Here is a 22,572-nt window from a genome sequence, read left to right as displayed (position 1 = left end):
ATATCAAAAAGGAGGACATGTAGGAGGACACTTTTCGAGGGAGGACAGAACTTACAAAAGAAGGACTGTCCTCTCTAAAGGAGGACGGTTGGTCACCTTAATGATAAGTTCAACTGATATAGGAAAACAAAACTGAACTTGAAACAGGAATTGGGGAGGGGGGGGGGAGAAAGCATTTCAATCCAAGGCCCAAAGACAATGTTTCACCTTTTTAACTATTGCTCACCTGTATTAGTAATGTCCCAGCGCATACATAGCATCTTTCAGAGAATTTTAATAATTTGAATGAAACCACAATTCTTTTTATTAGATATAATCCCATATCATATGAATAAATAACACTATAACTTACTAAGATATATGCTTACAGCTGGGAGGACAGACTTTACACAGAATTGGAAAAAGACAGATTGACAATATCTGACTGGGAACTTATATTCACACACACACATACACACACACACACAGTTTAAATTTAGGCAAAAATGATTTCCATGTATACTATATATTATGGCATACAAATATTTAGACTAAGGTTTCTAAAGTTTATGATTATAAGCAATGTAAAATAGTTGGAATAAACAAAAGTTGTAAGTCAGAAACCAAATATTTATACTTTTTAGTAGGGATTTTTTCCTGTACTTAATCTTTGTTCCTTTTCATTCTTTTTTTAAAGCATTAAAAATTATAGTACAGTGAAGATTTTGGCATTAAGGTCAAAGATTTATATTCTTTTTCATATCATAAAATAATTCAATGTACTGGATTGGATACACTCAATTGTTTTAATGGTATACTGAGCATAATTTATATAACTTTAATAATTCTTTTTCTCCATTTATAAGCATCACATTCTTTGACATTATATATTATTTTAAATAAAGTAATTCTTAATAATGGTATCCCAATACCAGAGAATGCTAATCGTATATGATTTCAGGCTGCAAACTGAAAACATTTGCAAATGATATTGTTCATTCCAAATCATATGCTGCCCTCTAGTGAGTTATTCTGTAGATTTAAGTTCAAGAAATAAATTCAGTTTTTGCTTGTGCTTGCAAGTCATTGATTCTTGCCAGAAATAGTTTAAGATTTGACCTTCAGCGGGATTCATTAATGTATCTTCATTTATTTACTCAGGTACTTCTTATAGGGCCACCACCAGGGGTGGGTTCCTGCCAGTTCTAACCTCTTCTATAGAAGAGGTTCCACAAATCTACAGTGCCGTTTAGAACCGGTTCCAGCTCCCTCCCCCCGCCCATCCATACATCATCAAGATGAAGAGCAAGAGGCGGAATTCTGGGAGTTGAAGTCCACAAGTCTTAAAGCTGTCAAGTTTGAACACCCCTGGGATTTTTTTTCTAAAGGTTTAGGGGGTCTTGTAATTTGACAACTTTAAGACTTGCACACTTCAATGCCAGAGTTCCTGAGCCAACATGACTGGAGGAGGAATTCTGGGAGTTGAAGTCCACAAGTCTTAAAGCTGTCAAATTTGAAAACCCCTGGGGTTTTTTTTCTAAAGGTTTAGGGGGGTCTTGTAACTTGACAGCTTTAAGATTTGCGTGCTTCAAATGCCAGAGTTTCTGAGCCAACATTTTGGTTGCTAAGCAAGAGCGTTGTTAAGTGAGTTCCACCACATTTTACAAGTTAGCCACGCCCACCCAGTCACATGACTGCCAAGCCACTCCCACTCAGTCACATGGCTGGGAAGCCACTCCCACAAAGCAGGCCACACCTACAGAAGAGGTTTCTAAAAAATTTTGAAACCCACCACTGGCCACCACAATTATACAAGCTGCTCATTTTAGGACTGTTTTTCATGTTGCCTTTTTTTAAAAAAAAATGTACAAGAGTGATATGTAGTATCATGTAGTGGAATCAAAAGAAGAATCAGTCTGGAGTCATTGTGTTCCCATAACCACTCAGAGTCCAACGTTCCTTGGATTCTGTTGACTCTTATCTAGCACTAATTTAATGTTAACAGTTAATTAGATTCTCGTATATAGAGATGAGTAATAAATCTTAACTGCAACTTAACATATGACTCTGGGTGATTTTTTGCCCCCAATGTATAGTTTGTATATGTTGTATAGTTTTAAAGGACAAGTGTGCAAAAATAGACTTTGAAAAGCACATTCATATAAATGTACGTCCATTTAGACTTATATTCATTTAATTACAATAGAGTGTTGACCCCGTTAGCTTAATAGGATTGTTGTTTATTTTCCTACTCAGTTGACCAAGGGATGTGTGTGATTTTTTAAAACAGTATGGAAAACATCTCCGTTCCCCATCATTGCTGTCGAGATCAATCTATCATTATACTGCAATTAGTGGTATATAAAAAGAAATTAGGAATGTTTCTATCTTGAGTAGTCTACCCTTAAGTATGACACAAACCATAAGATTTTCACAGATTATTTAGACAAGTTAACTGCACATTTTATTGACTTCAAAAGTGTATGTCCAGTAGGTTTCTAAAGAGATGTTATATTATTAAATGACTAATAGTAATTTAGAAGTGAAATAATAGATATATTCTAAAATAGCAAACTGAACAATATAGAACCATAAGCAGCACATCAAATAGATAAAATGACATATTTGTCAACCTATTTTATCTTGAAAAAAGTATTCTTAAATGCATTTGATCCCATTTTGTTTGTTTTATTTTAGTCAAGAATGACAATAAAATTTTTCAGTAGTGTAAAATCATAGAAATTAGTACATTCTATCCTGGACCCTAGGGCATATCAAACCAATTCATTTTGCAATTGACAGGATAGACTTCAGCAAGCACACCTACAACTGACACAAAAGACAACACTGAAATCTGAATCAATAGCTTAAAGATTTCCACAGAATGCAAACATTACTTTGGTTGCCATTACAATTTGCACAAAATGCAGCCAATGATTAAGCAAGTAATCCACTTTCAAAACTAAATTCAGCTTTTATATGGCTTCACAAGAGATAAATAAGAATAAATAGGAGCCACTGATTTAGGAGGCATCACAGTGTAATTTTAGATGTACTTAAATGGAAGTAAGTAAATTGAGACAACAAAAAAACCTGAAGCGATAATATGCATCTTACCATGAAAAACACTATTGTCCACCAAAAAATGTCTGCAGTACTGAAGACAATTTCTTTTGTCCAAGTTCCAGTAACTCATTGTCAGAAACTTTCTTCTTAATGTCAAATGCTGTTACTCTGCAAAGGAAGGAAAAAGGGTTGGCAATGCACAGAGAATCATTAAGAAAAACAATCTAATGAAATTCATTCAAAGAAAGAAATTACATTTGGGGGCCAACATCAGTACAAAATAAAAAATATAATTTCATTCTAAATGAAACCATTACTCTTTCAGACTCGGCCATTCTAGTGTAATCACTAAAGCAATTGGTATATTATTACATTTCCCTAGGGAAAGCTTCTAAATGGATGAAATGTAAGACACTGATTTCTAATAATGTAATAGATGAATAGCTTCATTTTATATAGAATTTACTGTGTTGTAAAGTAGCTAGGAGGTCACCTAGTCTAACCTACTGCTAAATATAGGATCTGCAATGCACCATATTGCATTATTAGAGCTTTTACCATTAAGACATTTCTCTTAATTCTTACAAGAAATCTATTCCAATCTTACTATTTTAAGGCAAAGTGCAAAAAAAAAAAAATTTCATGCTTCAATTGCCATTGAAAAAAGAATTTCAGAGAGGCGGAGCAACTGAGGTCATACATTTCCCAGAGCTGCATGGCTTCAAATTCCCTTGATGGTCCTCAGAATCACTTCTAAGTCTGCAAAATAACTATCATGGCAATACCCTACCACAGCGATGGCGAACCTTTTTTGGCTCGCGTGCCACAAGTGGGGGGAGCGCAGGGGGGGTCATGTGTGGGCGTGCCGCACTCATAATGCAACGTGAGACCCCCAGTGCGCATGCGCGCACAACGTGTGACCCCCCCCCATTTTTACATGCTTTTTTCACCCTCCCCAGGCTCCAGAGGCTTTATAGGAGCCTGGGGAGGGCGAAAAGAGCCTCCCCCGCCCCCCCGGAGGCCCTCCGGAGGCTTCAGGGACCGTCTGGAGGCTTCCCTGAAGCCTTTGGAACACTTAAAACCACCCTCCGAGCAAACCGGAAGTGACTTCTGGTTTGCTCGGAGGGTGGTTTTAAGCGCTCCGAAGGCGTCAGGGAAGCCTCCGGACGGTCCCTGAATTTATTTATTTATTTTTTATTTATTTATTTATTTATTAGCGTTTATATACCGCCCCCTCTCCCGAAAGGGACTCGGGGCGGTGTACAGTCCGTATCAAAATACAACAAATTAAAACATAATAATAACTACATAAATACGTATATGAGAGGAGGATAAAATATGCCAAACTGTACAGCTAAATAAATAAATCGAAATGTACAAAGTTTAAAATCCCAATGTCATATAAGATTAAATTTAAAAGACTATCCCTCTAAAAACCAGTAAAAATGTGTATGCCAGGAGGTAGACGTTATAAATTATGCCAGACCAGCCAGTTGGAACAGGTGTGTCTTCAGTTTCTGTCGGAAGGAGCGGAGGTCAGTAGTGGTTCTAATGTCGGGGGGGAGGTCATTCCAGAGGGTTGGGCCCATCACAGAGAAGGCCCTGCTCCTTGGTGTCGCCCGTTGGCATTGCCTCGTGGACGGCACCAGGAGAAGGCCCTCCCTGTGAGAGCGAATTGGCCGCAGGGATGTATGTGGGAGGATGCGATCCCGCAGGTAACTAGGCCCTATGCCATGGAGCGCTTTAAAGATGGTAATCAGAACCTTGAAACGCACCCGAAAGACTACAGGCAGCCAGTGCAGCTCGCGCAGGAGAGGTGTTACGTGGGAGTACCTAGTACTCCCCATGACTAACCGCGCGGCTGCGTTCTGGACTAGCTGCAGTCTTCGGGCGCATCCCAAGGGAAGCCCTATGTAGAGAGCGTTACAGTAGTCCAGGCGAGACGTCACCTGGTGGAACGCCCCCCTTGCCACAGCTGCCACATGATCATCCATTGACAGCCGGGCATCTAGGAGGACGCCCAAATTGCGCACCCGTTCCACAGGGGGCAATTGTTCGCTCCCTATGGCCAGTGATGGAATCAGCTGGCTGAACCGAGGTGCCGGTAGCCACAGCCACTCGGTCTTGGAGGGGTTGAGTTTGTTGTCCCCCATCCAGACCCCGACGGCATCCAAACATCGGGACATCACTTCGACAGCCTCGTTGGGGTGGCTTGGGGTTGAGATGTACAACTGAGTATCATCAGCGTACAGATGGTACTCAACCCCAAAACCACGGATGATCTCACCCAGCGGCTTCACATATGCGTTGAACAAAAGGGGCGAGAGGACCGACCCCTGCGGCACCCCACAAGAGAGTGACCTCGGGGTCAACCTCTGCCCCCCAGTCAACACACATTGCATCTGGCCGGAGAGGTAGGAGCTGAACCACCGTAAAACGGTGCCTCTGACTCCCATCCCCTCCAGCCGGCGCAATAGGATACCATGGTCGATGGTATCAAAAGCCGCTGAGAGGTCTAATAAGACCAGGATAGAGGAGCAACCTCTATCTCTGGCCCTCCAGAGATCATCAACCAACACGACCAAGGCTGTCTCAGTGCTGTGCCCGGGTCGGAAGCCGGACTGGCGTGGGTCTAGATATACGGATTCGTCGAGGCGATGTGGAAATTGCTGCGCCACCACATTCTCAACAACCTTCGCTAAAAAGGGGAGGTTGGAGACTGGACGGTAATTAGCTAGCTCCGTTGGGTCAAGTGAAGGCCTCTTGAGCAGGGGCCTCACCACCGCCTCTTTCAAGGCAGTCGATAAGGAACCCTCACTCAATGAGGCGTTCACCAGGCCCAGAAGCCAGCCTCGCGTCACCTCCCAGGATGCCAGTACCAACCAGGAGGGGCACGGGTCCATTGAACATGTGGTGGGTCGCAGCCGTCCACGCAACCCGTCTAAATCCTCGGGGGCAACAGAGTCAAACTCCTCCCAGAGTGGGCTCACAAGACTCACTGATGGCGGCTCGTCCGGTCCACTGGGGGGGGGGCCATCCACTCCGGATCTGAAGCCTCTGGAGGGCCTCCAGGGGGGCGGGGGAGGCTCTTTTAGGCCTCCCCAGGCTCCTATAAAGCCTACCATATGCATTTTAGCCCCATTGGGCTATTTGGAGTCCCAAGAATAAATGAGACCGGTAGTGTGTTGGGTGGGTGATAGATCATCATAGAAAAATATTTTCTTTCAAATCCACTTTAAACAAAAGCTTACTATAATATGGGCATATAGTCCGAAAAATTGACTTGACTGTTCATGATGAAAGACAGAAAGGAGGAGACATGGATAATAGTTTTGGAAGGTGGAACAGGTTATTTTGGGTAATGCCAAATCTTGGGGGCAAATGAACATGACATCTAGCTGACCTAGGCATTATTGGAAAAGGAGGTGAAAAAACATTTTTGAACTCATCCATATTGGCAGCCAGCTGTACATAGTTCACATTGTTCCCCTTATTTCCTACGTTTTTCAAACAATATTTATTTGAGCTCTCTTTCTTTGGCTTTTCATTCCAAAACTGGGAAGGGGTTATCCTTTCAGAATGGAAGCAATGACAGAACATTTCTTCTTTATATAGATTTTTTATTGAGAATTTTTACTTGAGTAAAATAAAAAATAAATATATAAAAGAAGGAAGGAAGGGAAAAAAGGAGTAGTGCAGGAAGCAATACTGTTAAAACAAAAGAAGGAGAAAAAGATAATTAGTGACTTATGATCTTCATTACCGCAATTGCTATCACAATTATTATTCCTCCTTAAATACAACCAGGATCCCTTTAACCCTTTGTTAATTGTCTTAATTGTTCAATCTAAAAATCATTTTAGCTTTTTTCATGTTCAGCTAAAAATCTGAAAAGGTTCAGTACTCTATAAAAGTACTTGTTATTTTGCCATGTTCGACCAGAAAGTCTCAATGTAAGAACATTTCCAAGCTCTTCTTTCAAAACAAGCACAACAGAGATACCAAGTTTAGGATGATGTATCTTCTCTATAGATAATCATAACCTGTAATGTACCATTCATGGTCCTAGTAATAATGTACCATTCATTCCTATCTTAGCTTGCCTGGCCACTTACACTTTGCCAACTGCTTAACTTGCCTCTTTTCTCCATTGCCTACCACCAACCATTTCCATTCCTTCACTGAGAGATAATCTATGATTATGTGAAGACAGCATACATGGCATCACCCATGGATCTCCTTAGCTTTGCCGTTGGATCAGAAGAGCAGACTGTCACAGTTCAGTTTGTCTCTTCAACCTAGAAAGCAATTATCCTAAGGAATATAAGGGAGCACTGGCCCAATCTTAAATTAAACTGGACACTGAAATGAATTCTGTACACAGTTTAAATGTTTAATGTCATAAATGTTTCATCCTCAGATGGCCTGGGAGAAACTGTTCTTCCCCAGAAGCTCTCAGATCTATATTTAGACTATGTCAATTGCAAAGGCCGTGTGAATCAATTGCAAAGTGATTACATATTATCAATATAGTCTGTGTGTATATTATTTAGCTTCTTTTCTAGCCATAAAATTAGCTGCCAAGAGTGTTTCTTTATACACCAAGTCATTTCTGAAAGTAATCCTTACCTTGCATACCCAAATTATTATTTTTTTATAAAGCACAAACACATTATGTTTTACTGCCATGTGGAAAAATTTTACCAGGTTGAAAACCTGCAATATGCTGATTATATAATAACCATATTTCTAAATCTGAGATTGACCATTTCTCTTGCACTGTCCCCAGGAGAGAGTCAACCTTCTCTTCCATCCTTCTTAGAGCAACCTTAACACACCAGGTGGTAGATACAAACCTCCCTCCTTATTGGTTTTTAAAACATGACAGCTGCATGTTCCTCCCTTTCCATGTTTTTGCCTCCCTAGAGTCCCTCCATCCATCCTTTAGGACCATGTGATCACGCTGTCATCTTTTTCCTCTGAATTGCTTGACAGCTGGGTAATGGCACAAGTGAATACTGACAAGCAAGCCATCTGCTTTCTTTTTCTCCCTCAAGTTATGTTAGCCGTAGTTTCAATACTGCAACTGTTTTTTCATGGAGGAAGAAAAAAGGCATGCCAGAAAAAACTTGATGCTTAGATGGTGACTTGATCTACAGATGCAGCAGAATAACACAACAGGATCTTGAGTGCTAGAGAGGATAGATAGATAGATAGATGATAGATAGATGATAGATAGATAGATAGATAGATAGATAGATAGATAGATAGATAGATAGATAGATAGATAATAGACAGACAGACAGACAGACAGACAGACAGACAGACAGACAGACAGACAGACAGGGGGAGGGAGGGGGGAGAGAGATGGGAGATGTAATCCAGGCCAAGTGGATGCAGCTATCAAATATGATAGAATGTGTAACTGTAACGGGGAAAAGATAAGAAGCAAATTGGAGTATTTTAAATTGATTATGAAGAGTTTTTATGTTTTTTGTATATTGGTTTTTGACATTGTGAACCAGGCAGAATTGCTTAGCTGAGATCAAATGAGATAGAAATACATACAAATCAGGAGGAGGAGGAGGATATTCATTATCCAGAGGAGAAAGGAAACATGAAAAAGACACTTAAAGTAAATCTGCTTTAATTAATTAGATATAAATTGTCTGAAGAATTTATTTGACAGGCTTCCAAGAGTCTGTTACAATACCTTATTACCAATGCACATCGTTCCAGACATCCATATGGTTCTTGTTCCCTGAATGTGACAGTCTGATGGGGCTTGACATCAAGTCACAATTATGTTACTTTGTTATTGCAAAAAAGCAACAACTCCCAATTCTTTAGAGTATTACATGATCAAATGAAAATCCAACATTTTATTCCTAAGAATAAAGTACCAAAGTAGAATAAAGAGTAGAATGAGGATTAAAATAAACTTCCTAAGAATTAAGTGGCAAAGTAAATATAAGGAGAAAGAGAATAAACAGCAAGCAACTATAATTAACAATATCCTACACAGCAAATTGTCTTGATACATGCATTGTACTAAAACATCACTTAATAACAATGTATTGAACGGGCAATAAATAATGCTGCAAGATTTATAAACTGTATTGGCTAGGATCAGGTCAAAACCAAACATTTAATGGCCCAATGGAAAGTGTCAATCCAATCACCAATCTACGTTGTTATGATATTACATTAACGGAATAGATTTTCTTCAGGATCTTCAACAGTCAACTTAAAATACATGCATTGCTGCTTTCATCTTCCCTTGCCACAGTTTTCCTGCAGCAACATGATCCATATCAACAGTCCCTTGGAATTATGCTTTCCAAAACCCACTGGGGATCCAGTCCCTAAACATGTTTTCTTGTTCTAGTCAGAATGCTTCCCTTGCACTAAAAAGTTCAATCAAAATAAAGACTGTGAGCAATGGCAGAAGACCTACATATTTATATTGGTATTCTAGAAAGGGGGCCAAGATGGAGGCAAGCTACAATTAGTTTAGGCTTAAAATATTGGACAACAAAAAAGACCAAGGTAACAAGGGAAAGGAAGGAGAGTAAGTTGCTAGTTTTTTTATAAGTAAATTGGATGGGTCATTTTTCAACAGTTGTTTGGCGCTCCTGCAATTCCAGTATATGAGAGTTGACTTGTGTCTCATGTTAAATTTTTACATCAGTTTTGATAAACCAAAAAATTCTTGGCTTAACCTCCTTAACCTCCTGTGGGAAACCAAACTGCTCCAGTAATGATTGATTTGTTAGAAACACAATTGAATTTTCATACTAGTCTACTGTTTAGAAATAAGGAGATAGTACTCCACACTATGATCAATCAAAATGTGACATCTTGTCTAGAGCAGCTCAGAGAAGTATATACAATGCAATGCTGGGTGGTAATGTTGTGGTCTATAAGCCAACAAATCATGATGCTACCAATTTGCGGAAAGCACATCTACTAAAATGACATTATGCATGAACAGTCAATCAATAGAGAGTTAATGTTTTGCAGAGAAAGATCATGTGGCTAAGCTATGTATTCAATAGATGACCTTGGGAATAAATTGGAATCCTCATGTATCTCTCCAATATCAGCCATTGCTCACTGACACATGAAGGGTTCACTCATTATAACTGATGCTCAAAATAAATCTACCGTTTAATCTATATCAAATGATCTCTCACACCCCAAAAGGGGCAATATTTCTAGGGAAATGCTACGATAGGCTTGGTAAAGTCACCTAAACTTTGCTTTCACAAATGAAACATCCATATGTCTATTTTTCATTAAATAAATCTCTAAAATAAAATGACTCTTTTACTTTTGATTCAAATTAACTGCAGCAGAAAGTTGTACCATGTTAAGCATGTAAAAATATGTAATTGCATATCATCTATTATCATCTATTATTCTGTAATATGGAGAAATAGTTTCATGAGTAAAACACAGGTGATCTCAGTCTCATTCAATGTTAAATGTTTCACCAAGGTGTCATATCTTCTGTTTGAATCCACAGTTATCAGGATAGGTTCAGTCCCAAGATCATTTCCATCACAGAAAATATTCTGCAATTTAATGTTATGTCAGCTGGATCTCAAAAATAACAAATATCCACAAGTCTTTCGGCTTGGAAACTTGGTATGTTTTTGTATATAGCTACGTTCCTCATCCACCAAGTCTAGGCAGCTTATGTCTCAAAAAAACACAACAGCCACAGTTCATAAAATCCATCCTCAAAAGATGTCTCCATTCCAAAGTCTCTACAAGAATGCATAGCTTTCCTAGATAAAGAGAGCATTCCAAAGTAAGTTGGCTGCGAGACGACTTCCGGTCCCCCAAGGCGAGGGACGTGTGCGTCCGCCACTCGTCTCTTTGGTGGGCTCCTTTTAGGAGGGGCTTGGAGGGGCTCCCTGCCACAGGGCGGCTTGTTGGGACCCCCTGGATCGGCAGCAGCCGCAGGGGGGTTTCCAGCTTCGCCCCAGGAGCCGGGGAGCGTGGGGGGTGCATGGCAGCGTTTTCTGTTGTCGCTATGCGCCTTCGCCGATCGGATTCCAGAAGGAAAGAATCAATTAGACGTTACAGCTGAAGTGCAGTGAGGTGAGAGGTTTCCCTCAATCTCCTGTAAATCTATTTAACTGATGAACAGCAGCTTCTCCAAATTGTGGATTCAATCTTTTGAAGTGTTAAGATTGGAGGGGGGATTTTCCACCCACCCCCCCTCGGAAAAAGCGACACTCGGAATATATCTCTCTCTCAGAGGAGAGAGAGAGAGTTAAAAGCTAACTTTCACTTCCTCTAACAATGGGAGAATGATTCTTGCTACAATTGCAAGGGATGACTGCTGGGTTGTTATTTTTAAACTATTTTATGAAAACTTTGGACATGTTGCTCCCTGGTCCCCTGTGAAGGCGGAGCCAAGATGGCCAACTTCCTCCTTCTTCTTTGCTTTTACGAATGAAGCTTCCCCTTTGAAAGAATTTCTGGCTTTATATTATTCTACACCTCGGAGATCTCCTGGAGCCTCTTTTCTTATGTGGCTCCCTTGGATTTGGATTTGACTCTTATCCTCTGGCTTGCAGCTGTACAGGAGGATTAACTTTCACTTCCTGCTTGTTTGCCTCCACGATCTCTCCCAGCTGTGTATTCCACACACACCATTTCTTTTACATAAGACTTATAGCTATCTCTGAACTTAGTATGGGACCTAAAAAGCCACCGCCTGGTAAGGCATCTTCGGCCCCGACATCTTCTACAATCTAGTCCAATTACACAACAGACACAAATGGCTTCATTTCTACAACCTAAAACAACTGAAGAGAGTTCAAAGGACTTATCTGTTGCCCAAATGTTTCAAACTATTTTGAAGGGACAGGACGAACTGAAAAAACAATTGGCAGATTTAAATGAACAGCTCAGAGAAACGCAACAACAAGCAACACAAAACAAGCAGAGAATAGGTGTGTTGGAGGAAGACACGACTGGGTTGAGGGAGGAGGTTAAGACGGTCCAGAAGGGGAGTAGAGAATTTGAAAATCATATGATAAAGGTGGAATTTGAAAGAATGTCTTTTTTCCTTAGATTTCAAAACTTACCAGAGACAGAAAATGAAGACCTTAAGGAGATTATGACCACAATCTTATCAGAATATATTAAAAGAGACAAACAACAGCTATGGTGGGATATTGATTTGATTTATAGGATCAATTCAGCATATGCTAGAATATACAACGTTCCAAGGGAAGTACATTTTAAATTTCTTAGAAAGACTACAAGAGATGAGGTCTTAGGAGCTCAGAGGGTGGGACCATTAAAATATAAAGACAAAGAAATAGCCATTCTTAAACAAATTCCGAAGAAAGTAAGAGATAAGAGGAAGAAATATTCCTCTTTATCAAAGAAATTATATGATAAAGGAGTTTAGTTCAGATGGTTATTGCCAGAAGGAATGTTGATCTTTTGGGAGGGCAACAGAATTAGAATCAACACAGTTGTGGAGGCAGAGGCCTTCATTAAAAAACACATTGCCTTTCTAGATGGAACGGGAGACAGTACACAAGATATGAAGGAGGGAGGAGCAGTGGCTCCGCCAGAGGGCAGGGGGGAGGAAGCAACATCGAGAACACTCAGGTCACAAAAATAAGTTTGAAATATTATTGCAATTGTTGTTACAATGTAATTGTTGGAAGTGACATATAAGATGATTGAATATATTGTTGATATAATGTAAAACAAAAAGCTGCCAATGTTTATCTTTTAATCCTTGATCTTTATTTATTTTTCTGTAAAAGTTGTGAGATTTGGGGGGATTTCTACCCTTTGCACGATGTAGCTGTCAAAAATGTTTATACCTACCTACCCCTTCCTATAAATATTTGTAAAAACCAATAAAATTCTTTTTAAAAAAACAAAGTAAGTTGGCTGCAACCAAGACACCTGCTTCTAGGCTTCCACCACTTAATTTTTGGGGAAGTGGGGGTGGGGAGAAATCTGCAACCAGACCTCTCACTTGGTACATACCAGATGGGCAGATTCTACCTGCCCATCGATAAGCCAAGAATAAAATTTCTTGATGACTGTTCTAACAATGGATTTCTCTTTGAGGTCAATTGCTTTTTAAAGAGCCAGCTTGATATGGCGGTTAGGGCTCCAGGCTAGAAACCAGGAGACTGTGAGTTCTAGTTTCATCTTAGGCATGAAGGCCAGTGACTCTCACTTTCAGTTTAACTCACATTACAGGGTTGTTGTTGTGGGTTAATAGGAGGAGGAAACAGTATTAAGTATGTTTGCCACCTTAAGTTATTTATATAAATAATAGTGGTGGGATTAAAATCTACAAATAAAAAAAATCTGTTGCACCATTCTTCTTTAATATCAACTGCCAATAATTTTGTCCTGAAAAGCATTGCAGGAAGAATTATTCCTACACTTTTAATATTTCAGATTCAAACTCAACTTCTAGAATCAGTTGGAGCTTCATAGTTCTGCAATTCTTGTGTTTTTCTTGCTTGCACGGGAAAGTAAACTTTTGCATTAAAAAGGAGGGGGGGAGGTCCTGAGGTATTCTAAATTAATTCACAAAGAAAGCACTTGTACAATTTTATTAATACAATGTGTATCACTGTGTGCACTATTAGTCAGGACTTTCAATATGTTGCTATTAGTTCTCCTACCAAGCTTATTTTGACAATCAGCATGGTTACTTACTATTGATGAAAAGTAAATCCTATAAATATTAGAAGGATGGTTTTAACTTCAAGACTTATAGCACGTTAGTTCTTTAAGGTTGATGTTAGTCATTACATTATGATCCACAGTGACTCAGTGGTTAGAGTGCAGTACTGCAGGCTACTTCTGCTGACTGCTGGCTGACTGCAATTTGGCAGTTCAAATCGCACCAGGCTCAAGGTTGACTCAGTCTTCCATCCTTCCGAGGTGGATAAAATGAGGATGCAAATTGTTGGGGGCAATATGCTGACTCTGTAAACTACTTAGAGAGGGCTGTAAAGTACCGTGAAGTGATATATAAGTCTAAGTGCTATTGCTATTGCTGTTATTGTAGAAAATTTAAGACAAAACAGCCTCCTAATTCACTGTTGGACAAAAAATGTTATCAGGACCAATCCAAATGCCAACAAAGTGTGTGAAATTTTCCACATTATCATGCCCATCACACATGATGGGACACAGAAGGGAGGGAATGGGAACGAAGCAAAAAGCTTTTTAAAGGTCAGTGACCTCATGACCACAACACCTGGCCTTTTAAAAAAGCCTGCTTCTTCACCAAACTCTTGCTTCCCCCCGCCCCCCCCCCTTTTTTTTAGCTAGCCCAGAATGGATAAAATTCAATTTCAATTTTTTCTTTATATCAGATGTTACATTCTTTATTGTAAAGCATTTTGCAAAATGTGTAGTTGAAAGGTCATGAACGTAATTTTTAATTTTTTGTTGCTTTACTTGCCAATGTGGAAATGACAAATCAGTTAACATCTGTGGCAGCAAAGATAACTCTAAAAGTATACAGGTTACAGGAATGAAAAGCAAGGAAATTCTGAAGTAATGGAGAACTATTTAAACCTGGTGATGGTTCTTTCATGGCAAAAATCTTATCTAAGTATCCACAGTGAAAACTGACCCAGGAGCTGATACAGCCATTAATAATTTCAATGCATTCAATCCCTCATTTAGTTATAGGACCATCATTTCATCTTATCTTTTATCACAACTGCCACTGGGGGAAAAAATCTTACTAAATAGTTGCTTTATCTTATGGGTAGCTTTTGAAAATAAAAACTATACCTCTTGCTGAAAACTAAAGAACCTATGTTCAGATTTTATAAAAAAAAAAAAAACAACCAAGCACGCTATGAATTACAGAATCCTCTAGACAATAAATACATTGTCATTTAGGTAACAAAGCACAGACTAACAATTTAACCAATTGGATTGAAATAAAATGTTTTCACCTAACCTGATGAAAAGCTCTGCAGAATTCAAAAGTTTATACCTTCTTTTCTAGCATTTTCGTCAATTAAAATAAAGATATCAGCCAACAGTATATTTTGGGCTTTGTTTGAAAGGATGAAAACCTTACTTGGAAATAAGCCTCAATGAATTCATTCAATGAGTTGCATTCTTAACTCTATAACTCTAAACAGACATGACTATAAAGTTGCTTCCAACCCTAACCAGTTTATTTCTAGTGGTCTACATAATCCTATTGTTCTGGGAAATTAGGATATTATGACAATTCAGGAGACATGAAATCCATTTCAAAATAAGGACATTGATATAAAATACAAAAATGGTTCTTAGCAGTGTTAGGAACGGCATGGAACAAACCTTACACAATTGCCTCCCATATGTTAACAAAATGTTGCGGATAAAAGTGACACAATGCAGTGAAAAGAAAATAACGAGTTAACTGGAACACCATGTGCTCAGGCTAAAACTACCTTATGGTGTCCACAGTTGCTCAAACAATAAAAAATGCTGTCCAGTTTCACAGCCAAGAAATCATTACCAGCACCAAATGCCCATGAAGTGGAATCTATGTTGATTAGTGAAAATTGGTGCAAGGAAAAGGAGAGAGACCAACAAATGTTCTCTGGTTTGGTAAGTGCATGCCTGGCTGCTTTTAAAGACAAAGCTAGGCTAAGCTCCCCCGGAACTATAAAATCAATTGACCCTAGACATTAACCGTGTTGACAGGGACCAAATGTAATGCTGTTAACCAACAAGTACAGCTAGCAGGGAACAAGGAGGCTGTTCTGAAAAGATGAGGAAACAGGCCTTTCCAGCAGATTCCTGGAGCCTCTGTCAGTTTGCCAGTGCTTTAAAGTAGTAAGATAGGAGGTGAAGGGGGAAAGCAATCAACCAACTCGTAAGAGGTTAACCCTTTGCTCTGCCTACCCTGTACAACAATCCATCTATTTAACACATATAAGGCATGGTGCAGGAGATAAGAACTTGGAAGTGACATCCATACTTCCCAGAAGACCCTGAGTTACCTTTGGGAACAAGAGCATTTAATCAAACCCACCACTGCTGGCATTGTTTGGATAGAACTTCATCTAATATCAAAACAGAACAGACTGAAAAGTGTCAACCCCGTTTATGTGCCATCTTTTGTCATACACTGTCAGAGATAAGATAGTAGAGAAAGAAGGCGCTTCTAGTAATGACCTATTACTTTTTCCAGTATGTTTATTCCGAACTCCCATTTAATTCAGCAACACTTCTTTTGCCCATTTAGGATCAAGCTGTCTACGCAAAAAAAATTCTTGAAATTTAAGGGGTCATTTTTTTAAAAAATATTAAATACTATAAAAAAATTAAATACTTGCTAGTAAAAAAAAGTTATAATCTTATGTTGTTGCTGTTAGTTGCAAAGTCATGTCTGACCCATCACATTCTCACACCTACTGCTTCAGTGACTCCATCCAGCCACCTCATTCTCTGTCATCCCCTTCTTCTTTTGCCCTCAATCTTTCCCAGCATTAGGTTCTTCTCCAATGAGTCCTTCTTTCTCATTAGGTGGCCAAAGTATTTAAGTTTCATCTTCAGGATCTGGCCTTCTAAAGAGCAGTCAGGGTTGATCTCCTCTAGGACTGACCGGTTTGATTGCCTTGCAGTCCAAAGGACTTGCAAGTGCACCTACCTAAACAGCAAACCAACTAAACTAAGATAGCTTTAGTTTCAAGGAAATAAGTTTGTATAGAGTTGCACTCACCGATTTTGCTTATGATCAAGTTCTTATACAGGAAGAAGCAAATACACCACATAAAAATAAATACATTCCTATTTTGGTACACATACAGTATTTGAAAAACCATAATATCCACAATGTGTCTTTTTTCTACCCAAAAACTATTTAATATCTATCTATCGCAATACTATCTGTGTGGTCCACCATCTACTGTGATGTCTACCTATGTAGTTACTAGCAGTTGAAAACAACTTGATGGCACATAATAAATCAATTGCAAAACTATAATTCAAGGCAGTTTACATAAACATAATTCACATAATAAAATTTGCATGTGTAGTTCAAATCCAAAATCTGTACCCAAAGCCCACTGAAATGAGATGCTGCTCTGCTCCTTCATCTCTGGTGACAAGGTGTTCCATGTCATGGGAGCCGCTATAAAGAAAGAAGTGTCCACAGGCACCCACATCTCACATTCTGCCTTGTACATTCAACCTATCTCAGGATGAATACACAAGGTAGGATGGTCCTTGTTGAGAGAGGTAATCCTGCAAGTACAAAGGTAAAGGTTAAAGCCAGCATCTTGAACTAGAGTTGGGAGGTTAGATGTAACCAGTGCAGCTATCTTAAGGTAACTATGATGCTGCTGGATCTTTTGTCAGCAGTCAGGCCACTCATTGCATTTTGAACCAACTGTATCTTTTCATTGCATTTTGAGCCAACTGTATCTGTCCTCCTGAAGGGCAGCCCCATATAAAGTGCACTGCAGTAGTCTAACCATGAGAAGTACATGAATCACTATAGCTAGGGTGTGCCCTGTTTTAGCAATATTGCATTCTTGGAGGAACAATATGCACACCGAATCTTTTGTACTGTCAGACGGATTTAAGCTAGACTAGACACCAATGGATATCTAGGAAATCTAAGACATATAAAGTAGTCCTTATATTCCTAATAATAATATAATTTATATTGTATTGTATTGTATTGTTGTATTGTATTGTATTGTTGTATTGTATTATTATATTATTATATTATATTATATTATATTATATTATATTATATTATATTATATTATATTATATTATATTATATTATATTATATTATATTATATTATATTATATTATATTATATTATATTATATTATATTATATTATATTATATTATATATTGTATTGTATTTTATATTTTATATTGTATTATTATATTATATTATTATATTAATATAATATAATATAATACAATACAATACAATACAATACAATACAATATAATACAATACAATACAATATACATGGTGGCTCAGTGGCTAAGACACTGAGCTTGTTGATCAGAAAGGTCCGCAGTTCAGCAGTTCGAATCCCTAGTGTCACGTAATGGAGTGAGCTCCCATTACTTGTCCCAGCTTCTGCCAACCTAGCAGTTTGAAAGCATGTACAAACGCAAGTAGAAAAATAAGGGCCATCTTTGGTGGGAAGGTAACAGCGTTCCATGTGCATTTGGTGTTTAGTCATGCTGGCCACATGATCACGGGGATGCCGCTGGCTCTTCGGCTTTGTAACAGAGATGAGCACTGTTCCCTAGAGTTGGGAATCACTAGCACAAATGTGCAAGGGGAACCTTTACCTTTTCTATTCCTAAATCCTAGTGAAGTTAATGTAGATCTACACATGTACAATTATATAACTTGTGCAGAGATCTATTCATTAAGTTTTTCATTACACCAAAACTGCCTTTAAGGTCATGACATCACCTTAAATAAAATGTCTTTTAAGTATTTAATATTATTAGTATACAAAGCTTTCAGCTCATCAAAGTTCTAGATACATTATCTTTTACCAAGGGACTTAATTTCTGAGTAAATAAGCTTAATATTACATTAACTATTTGCTTTATTTCTTTTAAATATCCTTGGTGGTTTAAAGCATGAATTTTTATCAGCTACTCCATGTAACAACTTTTTATGCCTACTTTATAGTACGGCCAGGGTTAAAAACTCTGTTTTTTAAAATCATTCCTGATACATGGTCAGAAAGGGGAATTTAAATTCAGTCTCTCACATTAGAGTTCAAAACTCAGGCTATACTATTCCAAAAGTTAGCTTTTAATAACGTGGATCAAACTGATACCTATTATCAACCACTCCTGGAAATAAGTAATTCCAATTTAATAAGGCCTTCATCCTGCCTGATCAATTCCTTGAGTGCTCAAAAACCTGGGCATTGTTTTATTTATGACTTCAAATACAAGGACCCTCCCTTCAGCACAACCAACCACTAAGGGGGTGGGAGGGAGATAACCAAATTTAACACAGCAGAAACATCCAAAACTTAACAAACGCTAAACTCAAGTCAATGAGAAAGAGGCATCTGTAGAGAACGTTGGCCTAATTTTTAAGACAGGGGAACAAACACACCAGCTCCTTTTACTTGTTGCCTGTTGCAGCCAATGTCTCTGCAGAGACTGATTTTCTTAACACAACAAAGGGAGCTCTCAGTCACCTTTCTTCTCCCCTCCCCTCAATAAGTTTGGGGAGACGGGGAAGGGAAGGATTGACCAAGGGAGGCTGGTTTTCTGAGGGGAGTGAATCCACATGAGGCTACTTAGCGACTAAGGGGAGAGAGAGGAGAGCTCAGTAAACAGATGGAAGATAATAAGCAGCCTCCACAATCCACCACCACCCCCTTTCTTCCGCCCCCTCCCCGGCTTTTTGTCTCTTCTAAAAGGATAAGAGAAATGGTCAAGGAAAAGCACTCCGGCGGCCCACCGCCCAGCTGGAAAGGCAAGCCTCCAGTACTTGCCACCACTTTGCAGACTGCAATCCAAGGCACTCTTCCTTGAGGTGGCCCCCAGAGATCTTAACATTTCCCAGGGAAGGCGCATTGGGCCGGAGAGTAAGGGAAGAACGACCCGAAGGAATACAAATAAGGAAGCCTTGTTTATTTAAGGGGGCGAGGCTCCCTCGGAAGCAAGAGGCTTTTCTCCGTGATCACCGGCGCCGAAGGTGGCTCATCACGGGGGACTTAGGGGGCTCAACGGCAGCTGGAAGGAGGCGCTCCAGAAGTTAAGCGGAGTCGCTCGCCATCCCGACGGGACACGTGCAGGTGGGCCATCCGGGGAAGCTGCCCCTTTTGCAAGGTGGCACCCTCGAGGCTGCGAAGGAAGAGGGGACTTGAGCCACCGCCTTCAAACCCGTCCGGGGGGAGGGGGGTTTGTGCCTGCGAGGTTTTCCAGGAGCACAAAGGATGTCCTACTCTTCCTTCCTTTCTACATGCCGCGACCACCCGGCTCCCCCTCCGAAACAATTGTTCCCCCAAGCCCTCGAAACGTGTTCAGTTGACCCGCTCTCATACTTTCCAGGCATTGGGTGAGGGGTGTTTGTTAGGATACCCAAGTATACCCGGGGGGCGTCAGGTTGGAGATAGCTTCGTTAAAGTTCCCTTGCACCTTTCTCCATTATCCGATCAGTCCAGCAGCCCCCGCTCTTTTCAGACCCACCTTTCCACAGGTCCCTTGCTTCCTCCTTTCCTTGCGCCTTTTTTTCTTTCTTTTTTCTTCTCGTCTTCTTTCTCTCTCTCTTGTTTTCCTCCTGCTGCTGAAATGGTTTTGAAGACTTTCGCGCGCCAGGCAGCAAAGACTCCGGCCAACCCACCCCCCCCCCCCAGCCCAGCTCTTTCAGCTGCCGCCACAACCTGCTTTCTCATTCAAACACACAGCGAGCCACCCCCAACGGCGCGGAGGCGAGGAGAAAAACTCGGAGCGCGGTGTGTGTTTGTTTTTTTGAATCCGGAATGGCTCCTGCAAACTGCTGGGGATTAAATCGCTTGATAGCGTATGGTGCCTGGTTGCGAGTTTGGGCTCAAATCTGATTAAAAGCCCCAATCCCCACTCCCCATCCCCGATCAAACATGGAAATGTCATGAATATTTTAAATCTGCTTCCCCATGGCACAGTGAGTGCACAAAAGATTTGTACTGGGGAAATGTAGTTGTGTACTATTTACCTATTTTAGGGTTGGCATCACACAATCATTCAGACCAGCCCAAAATCTTTATTTGCACACACACACACACACACACACTTGAGATACAGGTTTATCAACCTGATTTTAGTCTGGCTGTGTCTCACAAACCTAGTGCATGTAGTTATGGTTCAGGAAGTTGTGAAAACACAAAAGGTACAATATATTGTATAATGTAACACCATGAGTTCCTTGACTTTTAATCAAAACATTCAGGCAACCATGCTTATACTGTAATAACAGTTAGATTATATCTCATCTGCATGTAATCTGGATGTCTGTGTTGATTGAAGACCATCACTTCCTGTATTTATCTACCCATCTAATCCGATCCAACAGGAGCAACTTCCTTTGTGTCTCATCTTTACAAGACTGTCATCTGATGGAACATTGGAAATGGGCTTTTTGACTGTTGTCTCCACACTGGAATTCTCTCCCTATGGAGGTTCAATCAACTCCATGAATCCTAGACGTTAGGATCCAGAAAGATTAAATAGTACCTAGGAAGGACCTATTTAACAGTAGCATCTGATGACTAAACGTGGGTTTTGCAAACATATGGCTTCTGTACTTTTTCCCCAATATATCTTGTGAGGTCATTTTTATGAATGTTTATAAGGGTTTGGTGGCTTCATTACTACATCTTTTTTCTCCCTGCCCAATATTTTTTCATTACCCTCTGGCTGGACACTAAAGAGGATGACCCTGATGGACTTGAAGAAGGCAGTGCGAGACAGAGGGACGTAGAAAATGCAGATCCATAGACTGGCTAAAGGTTGAACACAACTGAATGCTGATGATTACAATGACAATATATTTTATAACAAACTCAATATAACATAATGAAATATTCCAATATATTGAAGGGTGGATCTAATAAACATATTTATCTAACATCTTTGTTGTGGGACGTAAAAACTCTTTCGGGTTTCCCAGTTACCCTTTATTGGAATACTATTATTGCTTTTCTTAGGATTTGCTCCACACAACTGCAAAGTCCACTTATTTTGCACTGCGCACATTTAACTCACACAGCAAAGGTATCAGTATATGATGGACCAATTTTGTTTGTTTGTTTCAGCCAGCCAGTTGTACAGTCTGATGCTTATTGGGCTGGGAAGAAATAACTGGCCCAAGATCCAGCTGGTTCTCATGCCTAAGGGGAATAGAAGCTAGGTTTTCCTAACCCAGCACCTTTAACCACTACGCTATACCACACTACCTGTCTAGTTAACTGGGACACTAACCTCAATAAAGAAAAATATATGGGACAAATGAGACATAAAAGGCTATGTGACATCAATAATTCTTTTTCTGCTTTTCACTAATGAGTATATTGCAGTAATGTTAATAAGAATTGCTTTAAGGCATCTCCAGAAATTATTTCACATGAATGTATAATTACTTGGCATGCTGATACATTGCTTAAAGGTAAAGGTTTCCCTCGCACATTTGTGCTAGTCGTTCCCGACTCTAGGGGGTGGTGCTCATCTCCGTTTCAAAGCCAAAGAGCCAGGGCTGTTCGAAGATGTCTCCGTGGTCATGTGGCCGGCATGAATAAATGGCAAATGTGCACGGAACACTGTTACCTTCCCACCAAAGTGATCCCTATTTTTCTACTTGCATTTTTACATTCTTTCGAGCTGCTAGGTTGGTAGAAGCTGGGACAAGTAACGGGAGCTCATTCCATTACGTGACACTAGGGATTCGAACTGCTGACCTTTCTAATCGATAAGCTCAGCATCTTAGCCACTGTGCCACCTCCATTGCTTATACATACATGTATAT

At 39.8% G+C, this 22,572-nt stretch overlaps 1 protein-coding gene across 4 annotated transcripts in view; it reads right to left on the bottom strand.

The window, feature by feature from the left end:
* The window catches only part of PLCH1 (phospholipase C eta 1), a 136,204-nt gene extending 115,665 nt beyond the window's left edge, over positions 1-20,539 (bottom strand). For 2 of the 4 annotated variants that reach the window (XM_081955607.1, XM_081955604.1), the window contains exons 1-2: positions 20,262-20,539; positions 3,097-3,213 (exon numbers count right to left, since the gene is read on the bottom strand). In XM_081955607.1, the coding sequence (XP_081811733.1) occupies positions 3,097-3,175 (79 nt within the window). In that variant the 5' untranslated portion in view covers positions 3,176-3,213; positions 20,262-20,539. The remainder of the gene's footprint in view (positions 1-3,096; positions 3,214-20,261) is intronic. The other 2 variants (XM_081955606.1, XM_081955605.1) reach the window with 1 other exon arrangement.
* Positions 20,540-22,572: the final 2,033 nt, after the last annotated feature.

The sequence above is a fragment of the Natrix helvetica genome (genome assembly GCF_964273705.1).
Source record: "Natrix helvetica genome assembly, chromosome: 5".
NCBI lineage: Eukaryota > Metazoa > Chordata > Lepidosauria > Squamata > Natricidae > Natrix > Natrix helvetica.
This window is presented reverse-complemented; position numbering and strand designations above follow the sequence as displayed.